General features: G+C 50.0%; 1 protein-coding gene across 1 annotated transcript; it reads left to right on the forward strand.

The window, feature by feature from the left end:
- The first annotated feature begins 9,487 nt into the window (after nt 1–9,487).
- On the forward strand, nt 9,488–11,683 carry LOC146175829 (disintegrin and metalloproteinase domain-containing protein 10-like). The gene has a single exon (XM_084581212.1). It carries the CDS (start codon nt 9,488–9,490, stop codon nt 11,681–11,683), a length of 2,196 nt encoding a protein of 731 aa, XP_084437338.1.
- The last annotated feature ends 2,946 nt before the right edge of the window (nt 11,684–14,629 follow it).

The raw sequence follows: 14,629 nt of genomic DNA on the forward strand, positions 1-14,629 counted from the left end.
GAAGGACACGAGCCTTCGATAAAGTAAGTCACGCTTCGCCACAAAACTATATGCAAGCAAAGGAAAAGCAGGAAAGCTTGCCGTTAGGGCCGATGAATTAATAGGTAGAAGCTTGTAAGCAGTCAACCCAGAAAACGGTGCAGGTGAACGGAAACATAAAGCGTATATAAGACTCAAAGATAGTGATCAGTGCACTTAATCGCATCCCCTACTTTCTGCGGCTGACACGATGCAAGCCCAAGTGATGATGGTGAGAAATAACTATTGCCGTAAGGGGAAGTTGCATGTGGCGGTATTGATAGCGGGGCACTCAGTCCGGGTATGCGGGACCCTAACTAAAACCACTTAATGCGACAATGCCCTCCTTGACTCCGTTTTCTCAATTGTTCTCAAGTTTCTCTCTCCCACTAACCAGCGCATGAGCAAGGCAATTGCTTCACTCGCCTACGCGCACGAGACTACCTATGTAAGCGGACAGGTCAGTGGGATCGCTTGTTGCCTCGGCTTTCCTGCAGGGTATTGTGAAAACTGTCGTATGCAGATATCATGATGGCTTCTTAAATTTGTAAAGCATGCAGATAGGTTTCAACGGTGAGTTTCAGAAGTGTAAGGAGCTGAAAGTGGATCTGTACGGAAAATGGATGTCACCAGTCTTGTGAAATGAACAGACGGCACCATATAGAGGGCCGATGGCTGATTAGCAGTTATGATTCTACGTGGTTGTACAGCATCCCATTTTCCGAGCAGGTCGTCGGTGAAATACACCTGGGAGACGTCAACACGATTATTTAAAAATGTATCAAAAACACATCGCGGATGTTGTTATAGGACTGCGACTTAAAAAAAAAAGTGAATTTTGTATTTGCGCGTTTTTTCATAGTCGGTACGTAATTAAGTTTATCAACGAAAGCGATGACCTATGGTCGTGGCATAGTTAAATTAAATTAAATTGGTTCACAGGAAGGGAAAGGCGCAGTAACTGTCACACTTGCTCTGTGGACACCCGAACCGCGCCGTAAGGGAAGGGAGGGAAGTGGGAATGAAAGTGGACAGAGAGAAAGAGGAGCCGTAGTGGAGGGCTACGGAGTAATTTCGACCACCTGGGGATCTTTAACGTGCGCTGACATCGCACAGCACACGACGCCTCTTCGTTTCGCCTCCATCGAAATAGAAATTCATGTTTAAGAATTAGGTAAAACCAGCACCTGACGCACGCGTGTGACACATGTAAATGTATACAAGGTAGGTCTGAAGACCTGCAAGTATAAAGGTAAAAATTATGCGAAAATGTCCAAATTTGTATGTGTTGCTCAGTATAACTTCGAAATGTAGTGGCTTTTTGTTTACCACAAAAACGATCCCTTTTATTGTATGTTTAAATCAAAATAGATTTGTACAACTATTCCTAAAGACACGTATACGAAACTTTCTACTGAAAGTACACTTCACCGCTGAGAAACAGAAAAGCGAAAATATAAGTACTCTAAATGCGCATTGGAATCACGATCTACGTAAAAGCATGTTTTTGCGGGGATCCACTCTTAGCTTCTCTTCCCTGCCAGCTTTCAAGTGAAAAGCTGTAGCTTCGCAAACTTATAAAAAGAGCGAATTCACCACGCTTTGTAAACGCCCCTTAAACACGCGGAAACATTGGTGCAGCTTACCTCACAAAAAGATAAGTCCTTTTCGTTGGTACAAAGTCCTTCCTACCGACACTGTGCATCCACTACTTCTTGCGCTGGTCGTCGCGTTCGCCATAGAGAAGTGCAAACTTCTTTTCTCTCCTGTTCGTGCACTGGTGCGCACAGCAAGACGCCATTTTGTGAATACGAATACACATGAAACAATGCGGGCACCGCAGCTGCAGAGAACGCGAAATGCGGGCAAAAAACGACCGAGCAAAAACCCAAGGACAACATATGAGACACCTGGTTCCGCCAGCGAACGCAGATCTCAGCAAAAAAACAGGACACATTTCTGACAAGCATCCAAATTCGAATCATTCTAGACCCCTACAAATTATCACTTATCATAAATTGGAAATACTGTGACCCGGACTTCAAAACTACTGTTCACAGGAATTGGCGACACGAAACCATATTATCTCTGTAAGAGTGTTCAGAATGTATTTGAAGGTTCGAATACCACAGCCAGTCTGTCGACCGCGCTAAAATACTGTCGTAGTTCACATTGCAGAACGCGTTCTGAAGGTTTAGCGCGAAGAATGATTCGGCTTGCTTCTTGCTTGAGTGTTCCACTTCCTTCTTTTGGCTGGAGAATTGCGCTCGCAACCCAAACATATATAGTGCCAGCCATCCGTTCGCTGAGATCTTAAAAGGACTGCGGGTTAGAACGATCAAAATTTGCCAGACCACCGAAAGAATGAAGCAAGAAGAAATAATGAGTATTAAAAGGGCACAGACCAACGCCTTTCACATTCTCAAATCATTACCCACGCGGTATACCGATCACTTTACAAGGCAGAATGTCGGCACTGTGGAGAAATAGCGGATGTAATAAGGCCCTTAAAAGACAAGGATGCTTACACGGTCTCACGTGCACAGTCAATGCCTAAGCAGCGCGGCGGGGAAGGCTTCCGCCTTGAAGCACTTTAGTGAGCCAAAGTACCTCCTGAATTTTTGTGCGCTGTCTTAGTTACAAGTAATGGCTCCTATTTGCCGATTCTCCACACAGATCCTCGTTCGCGTACGTAAACTTCGCTTCAAGGTAGAATGAACACTTGAGCCATGCTATCGCGTCTACAAGGCACCCTTCTAATTTCTTTACAGAATAGGCTCATGCGCACCGAATACGGAAAAGTGCGATGAGAACACGTCCATCGCACTGCCACTCCACCAAGAGTCAAACCCTCTATCCCTCTGATCCCCAGCCGAGTGCGCCGACTACTACTCCACGCCGGGCTCGTGAGAAACAGATCGTCTTCGTGTCTAGCGTAAGGATTATAGTACCGACGGCAATGACGAAGCAGTTAGTGATAGTGATAATGATGATAGTCGCGATGGCAATAATGATTGGATTGGTACTGAGGCTTCCCTTTTTTACCAGGTGAACCAGAAAGGTCCTAGCCAAGTCGATTCCCTATTGTGACGGAGTCTGTCTCGCAGTGGCGCATGCATGCATGCGTGGAGGATGCATTTAGTTCATAGCGATTGGATTGAATTGGATTGGTACTGAAGCTTTCCTTTTTTACCAGGTGGACCAGAAAGGCCCTAGCCAAGTCAATTGCCTACTGTGACGGAGTGAGTGAGTGAAAAACTTTATTAAGTATATTTAAGGGAGGGGGATGTGTAGGTGGGGTCCCTAGTCCGGGACTCCAGCGGCTGCCGCTGCTACCCGCGCACGTGTCACGATGGCCCGTTGGGCCTCTAGTCCAGAGCTGGATAGGGCAGCCTCCCACCCCTCAATTGTTGGCACTGCATTCGGATCATCTGGAGGATTGTGTGGGCATGTCCACACCATGTGGTGCAGGCCTGCCTTTTCCCCGCAATATTTGCATTTGGGGTCGCAGAACCCGGGGTGTATTGTGTTTAAACGGGCTGGTGTGTTATATGTACCTGTCTGTAGGCGTCGCCATCTAACTTCCTCCGCTTTGGAGAGCCCCTTGGCTGGGGGTGGATATTTTCTGCGAGAGAGTCTGCAGTGCTGTAACCTCTCCGCATACGTCGCCAGAGGGCCGGGATAGGGCGGTGTGGAGGATGGAGGGGTCGAGTCCCGGGGGAGGAGAGCTCGCGCAGCGGCATGGGCGCACTCGTTCCCTTCCACGCCTTGATGTCCCGGTGTCCAGACGAGGCATTTGTCTTGTTCGGGTGTCCATAATTTTTCAATATTCTGGCAGCCTGGGGACATATTCGCCCTTTGATGTAGTTGCGGTAGGCAGCCATAGAGTCTGTTATTATATAGGCGCAGGTGGTATGCGTGGCGGCTAAAGCAATGGCCACCTCCTCCGCCATTTCTATATTGTCATCGCAGATGGTGAGGGCATCAACCAGTTGTTGTTGGTGAATCACAACCGCTACCGTGTACCCCGCTTCTGACTTTGCTGCGTCTACGTAGTACGATTCAGTGTCCGTCCCGTACTTTTCCTGGATGTATTTGGCCCGCGCCTTCCGGCGCCCTTGGTGGAACAGAGGATGCATATTGCGGGGTAGGGGATTGGCTATGAACGAGTCTGACCACCCGGGCGGTATAGCCTGTTTTTGTACGAGACCTTGCGGGCTAGTCAGGTTAAGGTCCATAAGAACGGTCTGGCCCGTGCGGGTTGCTGCTAATCGATTTATCTGGGTGGCGCGTTGGGCGACAAGGAGTTCTTCGGCTGTATTGTGCACCCCTAATTGCAAAAGACGTTCTGTGGAAGTGCTTTGGGGCAGGCCCAGCGCCTTTTTAACTGCGGTTCGTATAATGACGTCGATTTGCTTATAGTCTCCCGTTTTGAGGTGCAGATACGGTGTCGAATACACAATTCTATTAATGATAAATGCTTGAACCAGGCGCAGGGTGTCTTGTTCGAGCATACCCCTGTTGTTGGTAGTGACCCTGGCTATCATACGCGCAACCTGCAGACTGGTGTTTTTGAGCCGAGTGAGGGCGTGCACATTTCTGCCCTTGTCGTTGATGTAAAGCCCTAGAACCCTGATGGTGTCCTTCTGTGGTATTGGGTTTCCATTGAGGTTAACTTCAACAGTGGGTCTGCGTTGGCGGGAGCTGTGTAGTACCAGCAACTCCGACTTTTCGGGGGAGCAAGTAAGGCCGCAGTTAGCGGCGTAGGCTTGCACGATGGTTACGGCCTCTTGAAGGCGGTCTTCGATTTCCGCGGTAGAATAGGCCGTGGTCCAAATAGTGATGTCATCTGCGTAGAAGGCGTACCGTAGATGCGATACCTGATTTAGCTGTGCGGGGAGTTTGATTAAAGCTATATTGAAAAGTAAGGGTGATAGAACAGCACCCTGTGGCGTGCCACGTGTGCCTAGCTGTATTTGGCTGGGTTCTGCCAGACCGAGGTCGGCGTAGACGGTACGCCCGTGAAGGAAATCTTTAACATATGCATAGGTCCTTGCCCCACAATTTATGCGGCTCATATTTTCCAAAATAGAGTGGTGCTTTACGTTATCAAACGCCCCCTTGAGGTCAAGAGCGAGAATTGTCCTGAAGAAAGGCTTGTTAGGGGGTTTATGACTTCTTCTTTAAGCTGCAGGAGTATATCTTGGGTGGATAGGCCAGGCCGGAATCCGAACATGGTGTGTGGGTACAAGTCGTTTTCTTCAAGATATCGGGTGAGCCTGATGTGTACCGCCTTCTCCATAACTTTCCCTACGCAGGAGGTGAGAGAGATGGGCCGTAGATTGTTAATATTTATGGGTTTGCCCGGTTTGGGGATGAAGTGCACCTCCGCAGTCTTCCACTCGTTTGGCAACCGGCCCATGCGCCAACAGTTGTTAATGTAATTCGCGAGCTGCGTGAGGGCTGCGTCGTGGAGATTGGCGAGGAGTCCCACCGTGATTTTGTCTTTCCCAGGAGCTGTGCCTCTGCGCATGGCTAGGATGGCGGCCTGTATTTCTTTGACGGTGAATTCCGCATCTAGTTTCTCGTTTGGCTGCCCATTATAGGGAGGGAGGGGGTCCGTGTCGACTGTGGTGCAGAAGTACTTTTGTTTGATGGTTTGTACGAGATTTCTATTGGAGCCGCGGTAACCATGAAGGTTCTTGCGTTGGTCGCTTTTGGAGTTGTTTGGGTCAATGAGGCATCTGAGTAAGCTCCAAGTTTGTTTCGAGCTAAGGTTACCACTCAGGGAATCACATCTTGTCAGCCAATTTGATTGAGCAAGGTTCCATGCATAGTCCTCTGCAGCTTGCGTTAGGGTTGCGATGCGGCGTTTGAGCGTTCTGTTGTGGCGCTGGTGGCGCCAACGTTTCACCAGGCCTCTGCGGGCGTCCCACAGGTGCAGGAGATGGGAGTCAATTGCAGGGCGGTCTAAAGATGTTTTCAGGGTTCGGGTGTACTTAGTGGACAGGTGCCTAAGGTCCGATGCCCAGGAAGCGTAATCAGTGATATCTGGGTGATCAAGGTCAGCTTGCTCTTTTCGAAACGCGGTCCAATCAGTGATTTTGGCAGTACCGCGCATATGTCGATGCGTTTTGCTTGCAAGATGGATGATCAGAATGAAATGGTCACTGCCTAAAGTTTCCAGTGTGTTTTCCCATAGGCAAGCTTTACATCCGTGGGTTAGTGTGAGATCGGGGCTGGTGTCACGCGTGACACTGTTGCCAAGTCGAGTAGGTTGGGTCGGGTCGTTCAGCATGGTAAGCATGAGGTTTGATATGGTGTCTGCTAGGATGCGGCCTTTCTTGTTTACTTTCGGGTAGCCCCAGGATGGGTGTTGCGCATTGAAATCGCCCAAAATAAGGAGCGGAGCTCCTCGGGCGACAGTGAGTGCCTTTGTGAACACCCTGGCGCAAGGAAAGGCAATTTGGGTGGGTTTACTGTAAATGTTGAGAATGTAGGTGCCCGTACCGTTGCGGTGTCTAGGTAGGATTTGTACAAAGTCGTTCACTACATCATCTTCTTCTTCTAGATCTAAAGCAAGTGCAGTATAATCCTTGTGAACCATAATGCAAGTTGCCTGAGTGCGTTGGTGTGTGGAGTAATTAATGAGTTTTGCGGAGTTGTTAACCTCCTGTAAAGCGATGACATCTGGTTGGTTTGGGAGAGAATCAATGTATTGTTGGAGTGAGGCTCTCTTACGGCGGAAGCTGCGGCAGTTCCACTGTAGGACGCTTAAGTTGTGGGTGGTTGCTGTCCGGGCGGTAGGCATGGTACAGGTGGAGAAGATTCTTCGGAAATGGAACGCATAGGTTCGAGGGTGGGTTCGAGGCAGGATTCCAAGTCTTCGTCCGCGACAGCGTGTCGGCGACGGAAGCCTTTCAATCGTGGGGAGGCAGACCGCATGAGTTCCGCCACCTGTTGTTGTAGGCGCGCTATCTTTGCGTCGTGAACTCGTTGGTTTTGAAACATAGGTTCTAGTAAGAGCTTAATTTCTTCCCTCATCTGTGGCACGACTGGTTGCATAGCCTCCTGAATCATCTGCCGCATACTTTGAAAAAGTTCTGTCCTTAGGTTATCTATAGCCTGGGTTACCCACGTTTTAATTTCGGTATACTGCTCCCTGTGGCTTCAGATCGGATGGTAGGGGGGTTGGGTGCGAGTGGAGAGGCGCTAGTGTCAGTGGAGGGTAGGGGGTTGGTTTGCGTGGGTGATGTGTTGTTTTGGGGTTGAGATAGGAGCTGTTTTAGCCGGCGGTTTTCGGCTTCGAGCGTGTTGAGCTTATCTTGCATTTTGGTTTGTGCCAACAACTGAGGGGAAGTAATGGCTACCTTAGCCCAGCTCACCTTTTGTGCGGAGCCATCTCGCTTGTCTTCTCTTTGACTGCCGCCTCGCCGCCCAGGTGAAGTGCTGGAACGCCGGGAGTTTGCAGAGCCTCCGCTGGACGACCGCAGGCGCTGATATTTATGTGGCTCATGGTGCTGCAAGCGTTGTCTGTCCCTGGATGAGCGGGTGCTAGTTTGATCGGTGCCAGATCGCTGACCTCGGGGGGTTGGTGTCCGATATTTAAGTTTGCATTTGTTTGAGTTGGTGAGGTGATCGCCTCCGCAGGTGAAACAGGTAACTGTGCACTCATGGCCAGAAGATGGGTTCTGAACACCACAGGAGGGGCAGCATGACGCGTCCGGATGAGGACAGACGTCTTGGCGATGGCCTACCTGGCCGCATTTCAGGCACGTCGGTGTGGTTTTCTTGTATAGCCGGACCGGGGTCGCTTGCTGGTAGAAGAAGATGTGTCGGGGTAATTTGTGCCCGTCAAATGTGAGGGCTACCATGACTGTTTTCCCAAGGCGGCGAACGCCGATGACCGCAGCTTGTGGAGAGTAAATGGCTTGCATGATTTCGTCTTCCGTGGTTCTGTCCCGCCATGGCGCAACGCCATGGCGGGACCATGGCGGGATGGCGGGACAGTGATGATGACAGTACCGATGACAATGTCATTACGGTGGAGTTAATGAAAAGAGTCCTCAGTGGCGTTCGCCATTTCTGTGCTTAATCAGACTTAAGCGCAGTCGTGTGTATTCGTCTGCATTGTTCATCTCACTTTTCAGGAAGTGATTGAAGGTATTTACATGTATATAAGCGTTATCGAGCCTTTTAGCTGGAGAGTTTCTTTATGAGATCTTCAACGTTGACCCAGAGATTCTCGCGTCTCCACTCACAGCAGCGACAAATGACTGAGGCGGCTGGCAGTTATGAGCGGTCATAATTTTTAACTAATAATTTATTGTTTTTTTTTTGTCACAGCTCCTACTACCTAGGTTGACTTTAATAAAACACACAGCTAACATCATCAGCAGTAATGACAGGGGTCAGTTCGTTTATCAGAAAGAGCTGACTCCCAGCACAAAGAACTCGTCGATTTTACTTCACCACCAAATAGGGCCGGCTTATTTCCAGTACCAGGTGGTACCAGCTGAGATCAATTGAAACCAGTTAGAACCAGCTAAACTATTTTTTTTTTCATTTATTTATGCAATTACAAAATTTTGTATTGACTGGCGAATTATGAGGCTGGCTTTGGTATTAAGCTTACGATGCTACAAACAGTTTTTGAAGCATTCGACATTGCAGTACATAAGGTCTAATTTTAGTCATGGGAAATCATGCGGATAATTTCACTATTTTTTGGATTAAACCTTGAAATCTTCCACTTTTTGAAGCTCTCGGGGGGCCCCTGAGAATGGAGGGTCCGGTTCATTTGAATCCTTTGAACACTAGATAATCCATCCCTGACGATGGCCCACAGTCGTCACGCGACACATCGCGGTTACACTTAAGACTCAAAACAGGTAGTCTGACCCGCTCGACACTCTAGAAACATGCTACTCATAACGAGAGGGAAGAATTACAAGGAACAATAATTTCATAGAGTAGAGAATATACATTTAGGAACGGGGACTAGCAAAGCGCATTAATTTCGTAATACCGCTCTCAGCCACAGCATATCAGTCATTGGACAAAAGTTTACGGGATGCGGAAAACAAAATTGATTTCAACGTGATCGGGGCAGATAAAATCTATAAATACATATAAGCAGAATGGGACATGAGGTTACCACCGCTGGAATGAATACAGCATGGTTAACTATCGAAGCAGTTCCGGAATACATTATATTCCGCGAAACAGCATTTCACGTAATTTTGCCCATGTTGTATACGTTAGTGAGTGTCACGTAATTTGTTGTTTTCGGAAGAACACGTAGCTTGTCCTCGGTTAGCTTATATTGTTGAGCATACCTGGCATGCTGCATCTTAAGTTGTCAACACTTGAAAACCATATATTGGTTTGTGGTGGTAATGTGTATCACTGTTTATGATGGTATATGGAATGAGATCCTAAAACGCTTTCTTAACCGTTTGGTTTACCGATGACTGCTCGGGACACCGCAAACAACCATGTGGCCGGAGGCAGTGCGTGCAGTCCAGTGGAAGACGAGGAAGAGGAGAAGGAGGAAGCCGGTGCGGGGGTTGCTTGCGGGGGCGGCGAAATGTGCCGGCGGTTGTCGCAGCTGCTGCTGCTGCCATGGCTGCTGATGGAAGCCGTGTGCGGAGGCGAGCTGAGCGACTTCGTGAGCCGCTACGAGCGGGTTCGCATGCAGGCGTTCAGCGTGCCGCCCACCCGCAGCGTAGACGCCATGGACGTGGCGGCCGACTCGCAGGGCGGCTACCGGGTCTCCTTCGAGGCCTACGGCCAGCTCTTCAACCTATCGCTGGCCGAGGACCCGAGACACGTGAACCGGATCCCGGTGTTCGTGCACAACACGAGCGGCGTGTCGCGGGTCGCCTACGAGGCCGACTACAGTCTCTACATCGGCCGGCTTGAGGACAATCCGCGCTCGGAGGTAATGGGCTACTTCCGTGACGGCGTCTTCGACGGCGTCATCCGCACCGAAAACAACGTATATTTCGTTGAGCCGGCCGATAACTTCTTCCTGGAGAAGCAGAACTATGACGCGGTCGTTTACTCTGGCATGGAGGTCATGGCACCAGACTGCGTCACAATGCGCGGAGGGGTGCGCGCCTGCTTTCAGAATACGACGCGCGCCGCCGTAGGCCCATCGAAACAGCTGCAGAGGCTGTCGCCTGACGAAGACTTGCTGACGCGCATGAGCGCCCAGAGGATGCGCCCTACCTCCGCAGCCTCGTCCGGCTCGGGAGGCCTTCGCGTGTGCGGCATCGAGCTGCTGGCCGACCACTCGTTCTTCCGTTCGCGCAACCGCAACGTGAACCTGGTTGTGCAGGAGATGATTCTGCACCTGCACTATGCCGACCTGGTGTTTCGAAACACAGACTTCCAACTGCCGTTCCGCGTGGGCCTGATTCCCGAGAAGGTGACCATCTTCACCGAGCCCACCAGCAAGGGCTACCCCCTGGGCCAGGAAGACCTGTCTGCCAAAGATTACTTGGCCAGCTTCTCGTTCTACGTGCAGCGACATTGCCTCGTGGTGGGATTCTCGCACCGGCCGTTCGAAAGCAACACGCTTGGTATCTCGTTCGTGGCCAATCCGGATCCCGAGGGACCCGTGGGCGGCATCTGCGAGTTGCCCATGCGTTTCATAGACCAAGACACCATACACAGCTTCAACATCGCCTCCATCACGACCAGCACGTCGAACCGCAAGCGTGTACCGCACGGAGTCTCCTTCGGCACGGTGACGCACGAGATCGGCCACAGCTTCGGCTCGCCACACGATCCCGCCGCCGACCCGGCCTGCCACCCGATTGGCAAGTCCGGCTTCTTCATCATGGTCAAGTACTCGGTTGACGGCTCGTTGCCCAACCACCGGGCCTTCTCGCCTTGCTCGGTGCGCGACATGCGCAAGGTGCTGCGAGCCAAGGGAACCTGCCTGGCCGAAGACGGGGCGCGCTGTGGCAACGGCATTATCGAGCCCGGAGAGGAGTGTGACTGCGGCTCGGAGGCTACCTGCGAGACGCTGGATCCTTGCTGCGCGCCGGCGCCGTCGCAGATCCACGAAACGGCGCTGGTGCAGCGGGACCTGCCATGCACGGTGCGTCGATCGGGCGGATCCACGTGCTCGCCGCGATCATCAGCCTGCTGCAGCGACCAATGCGGTGCCACGATGTTGGCTGCCGGCCGCAACGCCTCATGCCGCCCCTTCGACGAGTGCATGGCGTCGGGCCTGTGCGACGACAAGGGCATCTGTCGCCCCTTGACAGCGCGCGCCGACGGCTACCCGTGCCGCGGTACCAAGAAGACCTGCCGCCACGGCAAGTGTCAATCAACTCCCTGCCAGGACCGGGGCCTCATGGATTGCGTGTGCGTGGACGAGGGCCGATTCGGCAACGACGAGTGCCACATCTGCTGCCGCAATGGGACGCGAGGCGCCTGCTTGCCTGCCATAGAGCACGGTCTCAAATCATTGGATGGACGTCTCTTCGTGCAGCGGTCGGACTTTTTCTGCCACGGCCGGCGCGGACAGTGCGACGGCTTCGGCATGTGCATTGTGTCGCCCACCATATCGCACAGCAGTACGTCCGAGGCCGCGGGGCTGAGGCCAACGCTGACGGTGCTTGCGCTGCTCCTTTTGTTGAGGCAAAAATAAAGATGCGCGCGCACGCACACAACTCGGAGGGCGGTAACCCGGGGGCGGAGCCGCGGCTACGGCCCGGCCCGCGCGCGCGGCTTCGGCGGCGGTGCAGTCAGCGGCATCATGCGCCGGCCGGTCGAAGGCGTCCCGACCACCGCCAGCGAGCAGATCAGCACGCCGCGGCCTCTGAGCTTCTCCATCGAGAGCATATTGCGCCGTCCCGGACCCGCCTTATGGACCGGTAAGGGCGCAGAATGAGTTCGAAATGAAGCTTTATTGTCCTGCTATGTAACGCCAGTGTCAATTCAACGCAATCTGAAAGACTGTTTAGTTTGGTTATTGAAATGCACGGATGCTCTCTACTGGTATGAGTCCGCAAAACATTATCACCTAAAACTGTTTAGTCTAGGTCAACAGTTTGCTTACAGGTGCAGTCTAGGTCAACAGTTTGCTTACAGGTGCAGTCTAGGCCAACAGTCTGCTTACAGGTGCAGTCTAAGTCAACAGTTTGCTTACAGGTGCAGTCTAGGCCAACAGTTTGCTTACAGGTGCAGCCTAGGCCAACAGTTTGCTTACAGGTGCAGTTTATTCCCGTGCATTGATAAGGACAAAGCTTGCCGCAGTGCTGAAAGTTCAGCGCTCAGCGACGTTAATCGAGCACTCCATTGAAACAATAGCAGAGCATTGTTGCCCAATGTGGCAAAATTCTTCAGAATTAAGGTCATACGTGTAAGAATTTTTAGACTTCCTTTTAGTCTTCTTTAGTTTTTAATCTTCCATTCAAATGTTTTCTTTTCATGGCCGTTTCCAATCACGCGCAAGCAGATTATGCGCGGGCCAAATAATGAAACGCATTCTACGTGGTCGTTATACGAGTTAAAATCGTCACACGTGACGCGTGGCACTGTTCCCCACCACACGTACTATCTGCAAATGGTTCTATTAAAATAAGTTTGAAAACTTCTCTATGGCCATGAAAGAGTACTCTCAGGTTGCTATCTGGTACACGCGTGCCTTCAGAGGCCGCTTATCCGTGGCACATGTATCTAACCTGAACAACATCAGCGCTGACAACGCTCGGCTTTGTCTACAGGGCGCAGCGCAGTTCACAAACTGTTCTGGCGCCGTGTGGGCTTCTTCCAGGACACTGATTCAACACTTGCTAAGTCAAAGACTTTGTAGGACGTGCTCACATCATTCTTCACAACGAGTTACAGCAAGAAAAGAAGACCAGTAAAGGGACTCCGGAACCGGGGGGGCGCAGGGGGGGCCGTCGCCCCCCCAACCCAACTTTTATTCCCAGGGGGCGGCGCCCCCCCCCCCCCGCCTCCCCCCCTTCCCACTGCTCACACTAAAATCACTTTTATGAGAGCTCAAATTCTAGGACGTTGAAATGTAGACTGTGTTGTAAATGAGCTAGCATGGACTGCCACCATTTTGAAAACTTTTTCTTTGCGTGAACTAAATTAATACTCTCCTGAAAAAAAAAAAAATAAAATAAACATGTATTGAATGATTGACCACAGTTGATGAGCAAGAACCAGGGGATTGAAACAGGCCGTGCGCGAACTTTCTTAACTCAAGTGTGTGTGTATATATATATATATATATATATATATATATATATATATATATATATATATATATATATATATATATTTCATACCAAATTAAGGCCCTTTTTCATTTCTTGGTCCAAGTTTCGTTCGCTGGCGTGAAAATGGACAGATTGCAAGAATAGGGCACCCTTTAGCCAACAACCCAATTTCTTCTCGCAAAGAATCTGAAGGCAAGTTGTTACTGGGACCCTTAAGCAACCTTTTGTTGGCTCCCTTAAGTTATGTATTCTCTTAAACCAGCTTTTCGATTGCTTGAGTTTGAATCATGTTGGTAATTTTGAGTGAGTATATAGTAACGAGTATTTTGAAAGTATGAAGTGCGATAGTGTTTTAGAAGGCTGTATTTGCGAACAATTCATGGCCTCGTTCTTCTTTAGGGGTAAAACATGCTTTCAAATTGCGTAAAACTAAATTTACAAAGTGTAAATTTGTGGCTAAATTTAATTACAAAATTAAGATAAAATGATAAAATAAAAAATAAAATCAAAATTACCTGAAAAATAACAATAATGACCTGACAGAATTCCCCCCCCCCCCCCCTCCCTCTAAAAAAAAAGTTCCGGAATCCCTGGACCCAATCCCTGGACCAGTAACTTAATGAGAGTTCGGAGTTGCGCGCGCCAATAGGAACGCTACGCTATTCGAGATATGCGCGCCTGTTTCGAACTGAAATCGCGCCTGTTTCGGACTGAGGAGTCCTTCCTGGGCGGGTCCTTCCTATTCGATTTGTGTAATTCTTTTTCCCCCTTCCGCTCCATGATGTGTGTCCAAAAAATGAATTGGACTCCATTATCTACGGCGTCATTCATTGCCCGGGTCGCTTTGGGTTGTTAAATTTCACAAGCCAAACTTATCCGCTTTCAAAATTATATTTTAATTCCATACCCGTTGAAAACGAATGTGAGGTTGAATACATGCCTCTTTGAATCCTGGTTAATCAGTAATAGCTAAAACAGAACGGGAAACCTGCAGGGTGACTGAAACGATGTCACCTACAATTCTTTGCTGTCAAAGATATGAAATAATATTCAAGTGATTTTCAGGAATATACATCCTTATGCGGATCAAGAAACCGAAATCAAGGCATGCCGGAAGAGAGACAGAGGGGAGGGGAGAAGGTTGTTTGCATAATTTGGAATTATCAGCAATCACTTATTGTCTGAAATTAACGAATAAGCAGAGACTTTAAAGAAGAAACAAGCGGCGGCTAGGCCGCGGGATCTAGTTGATACCGCCTATAATCAGTTCGCTCTATCCCCGGCGCGCGGCATGCACCCTCCTACCGTCACATCTCTCTCCCTCATGGCTCCCTCCACTGAAGGCGAGTGTAGATGGCCTCGGG

The sequence above is a fragment of the Amblyomma maculatum genome, chromosome 10, assembly GCF_055883805.1.
Source record: "Amblyomma maculatum isolate TAMU_Amacu chromosome 10, ASM5588380v1, whole genome shotgun sequence".
Classification (NCBI taxonomy): domain Eukaryota; kingdom Metazoa; phylum Arthropoda; class Arachnida; order Ixodida; family Ixodidae; genus Amblyomma; species Amblyomma maculatum.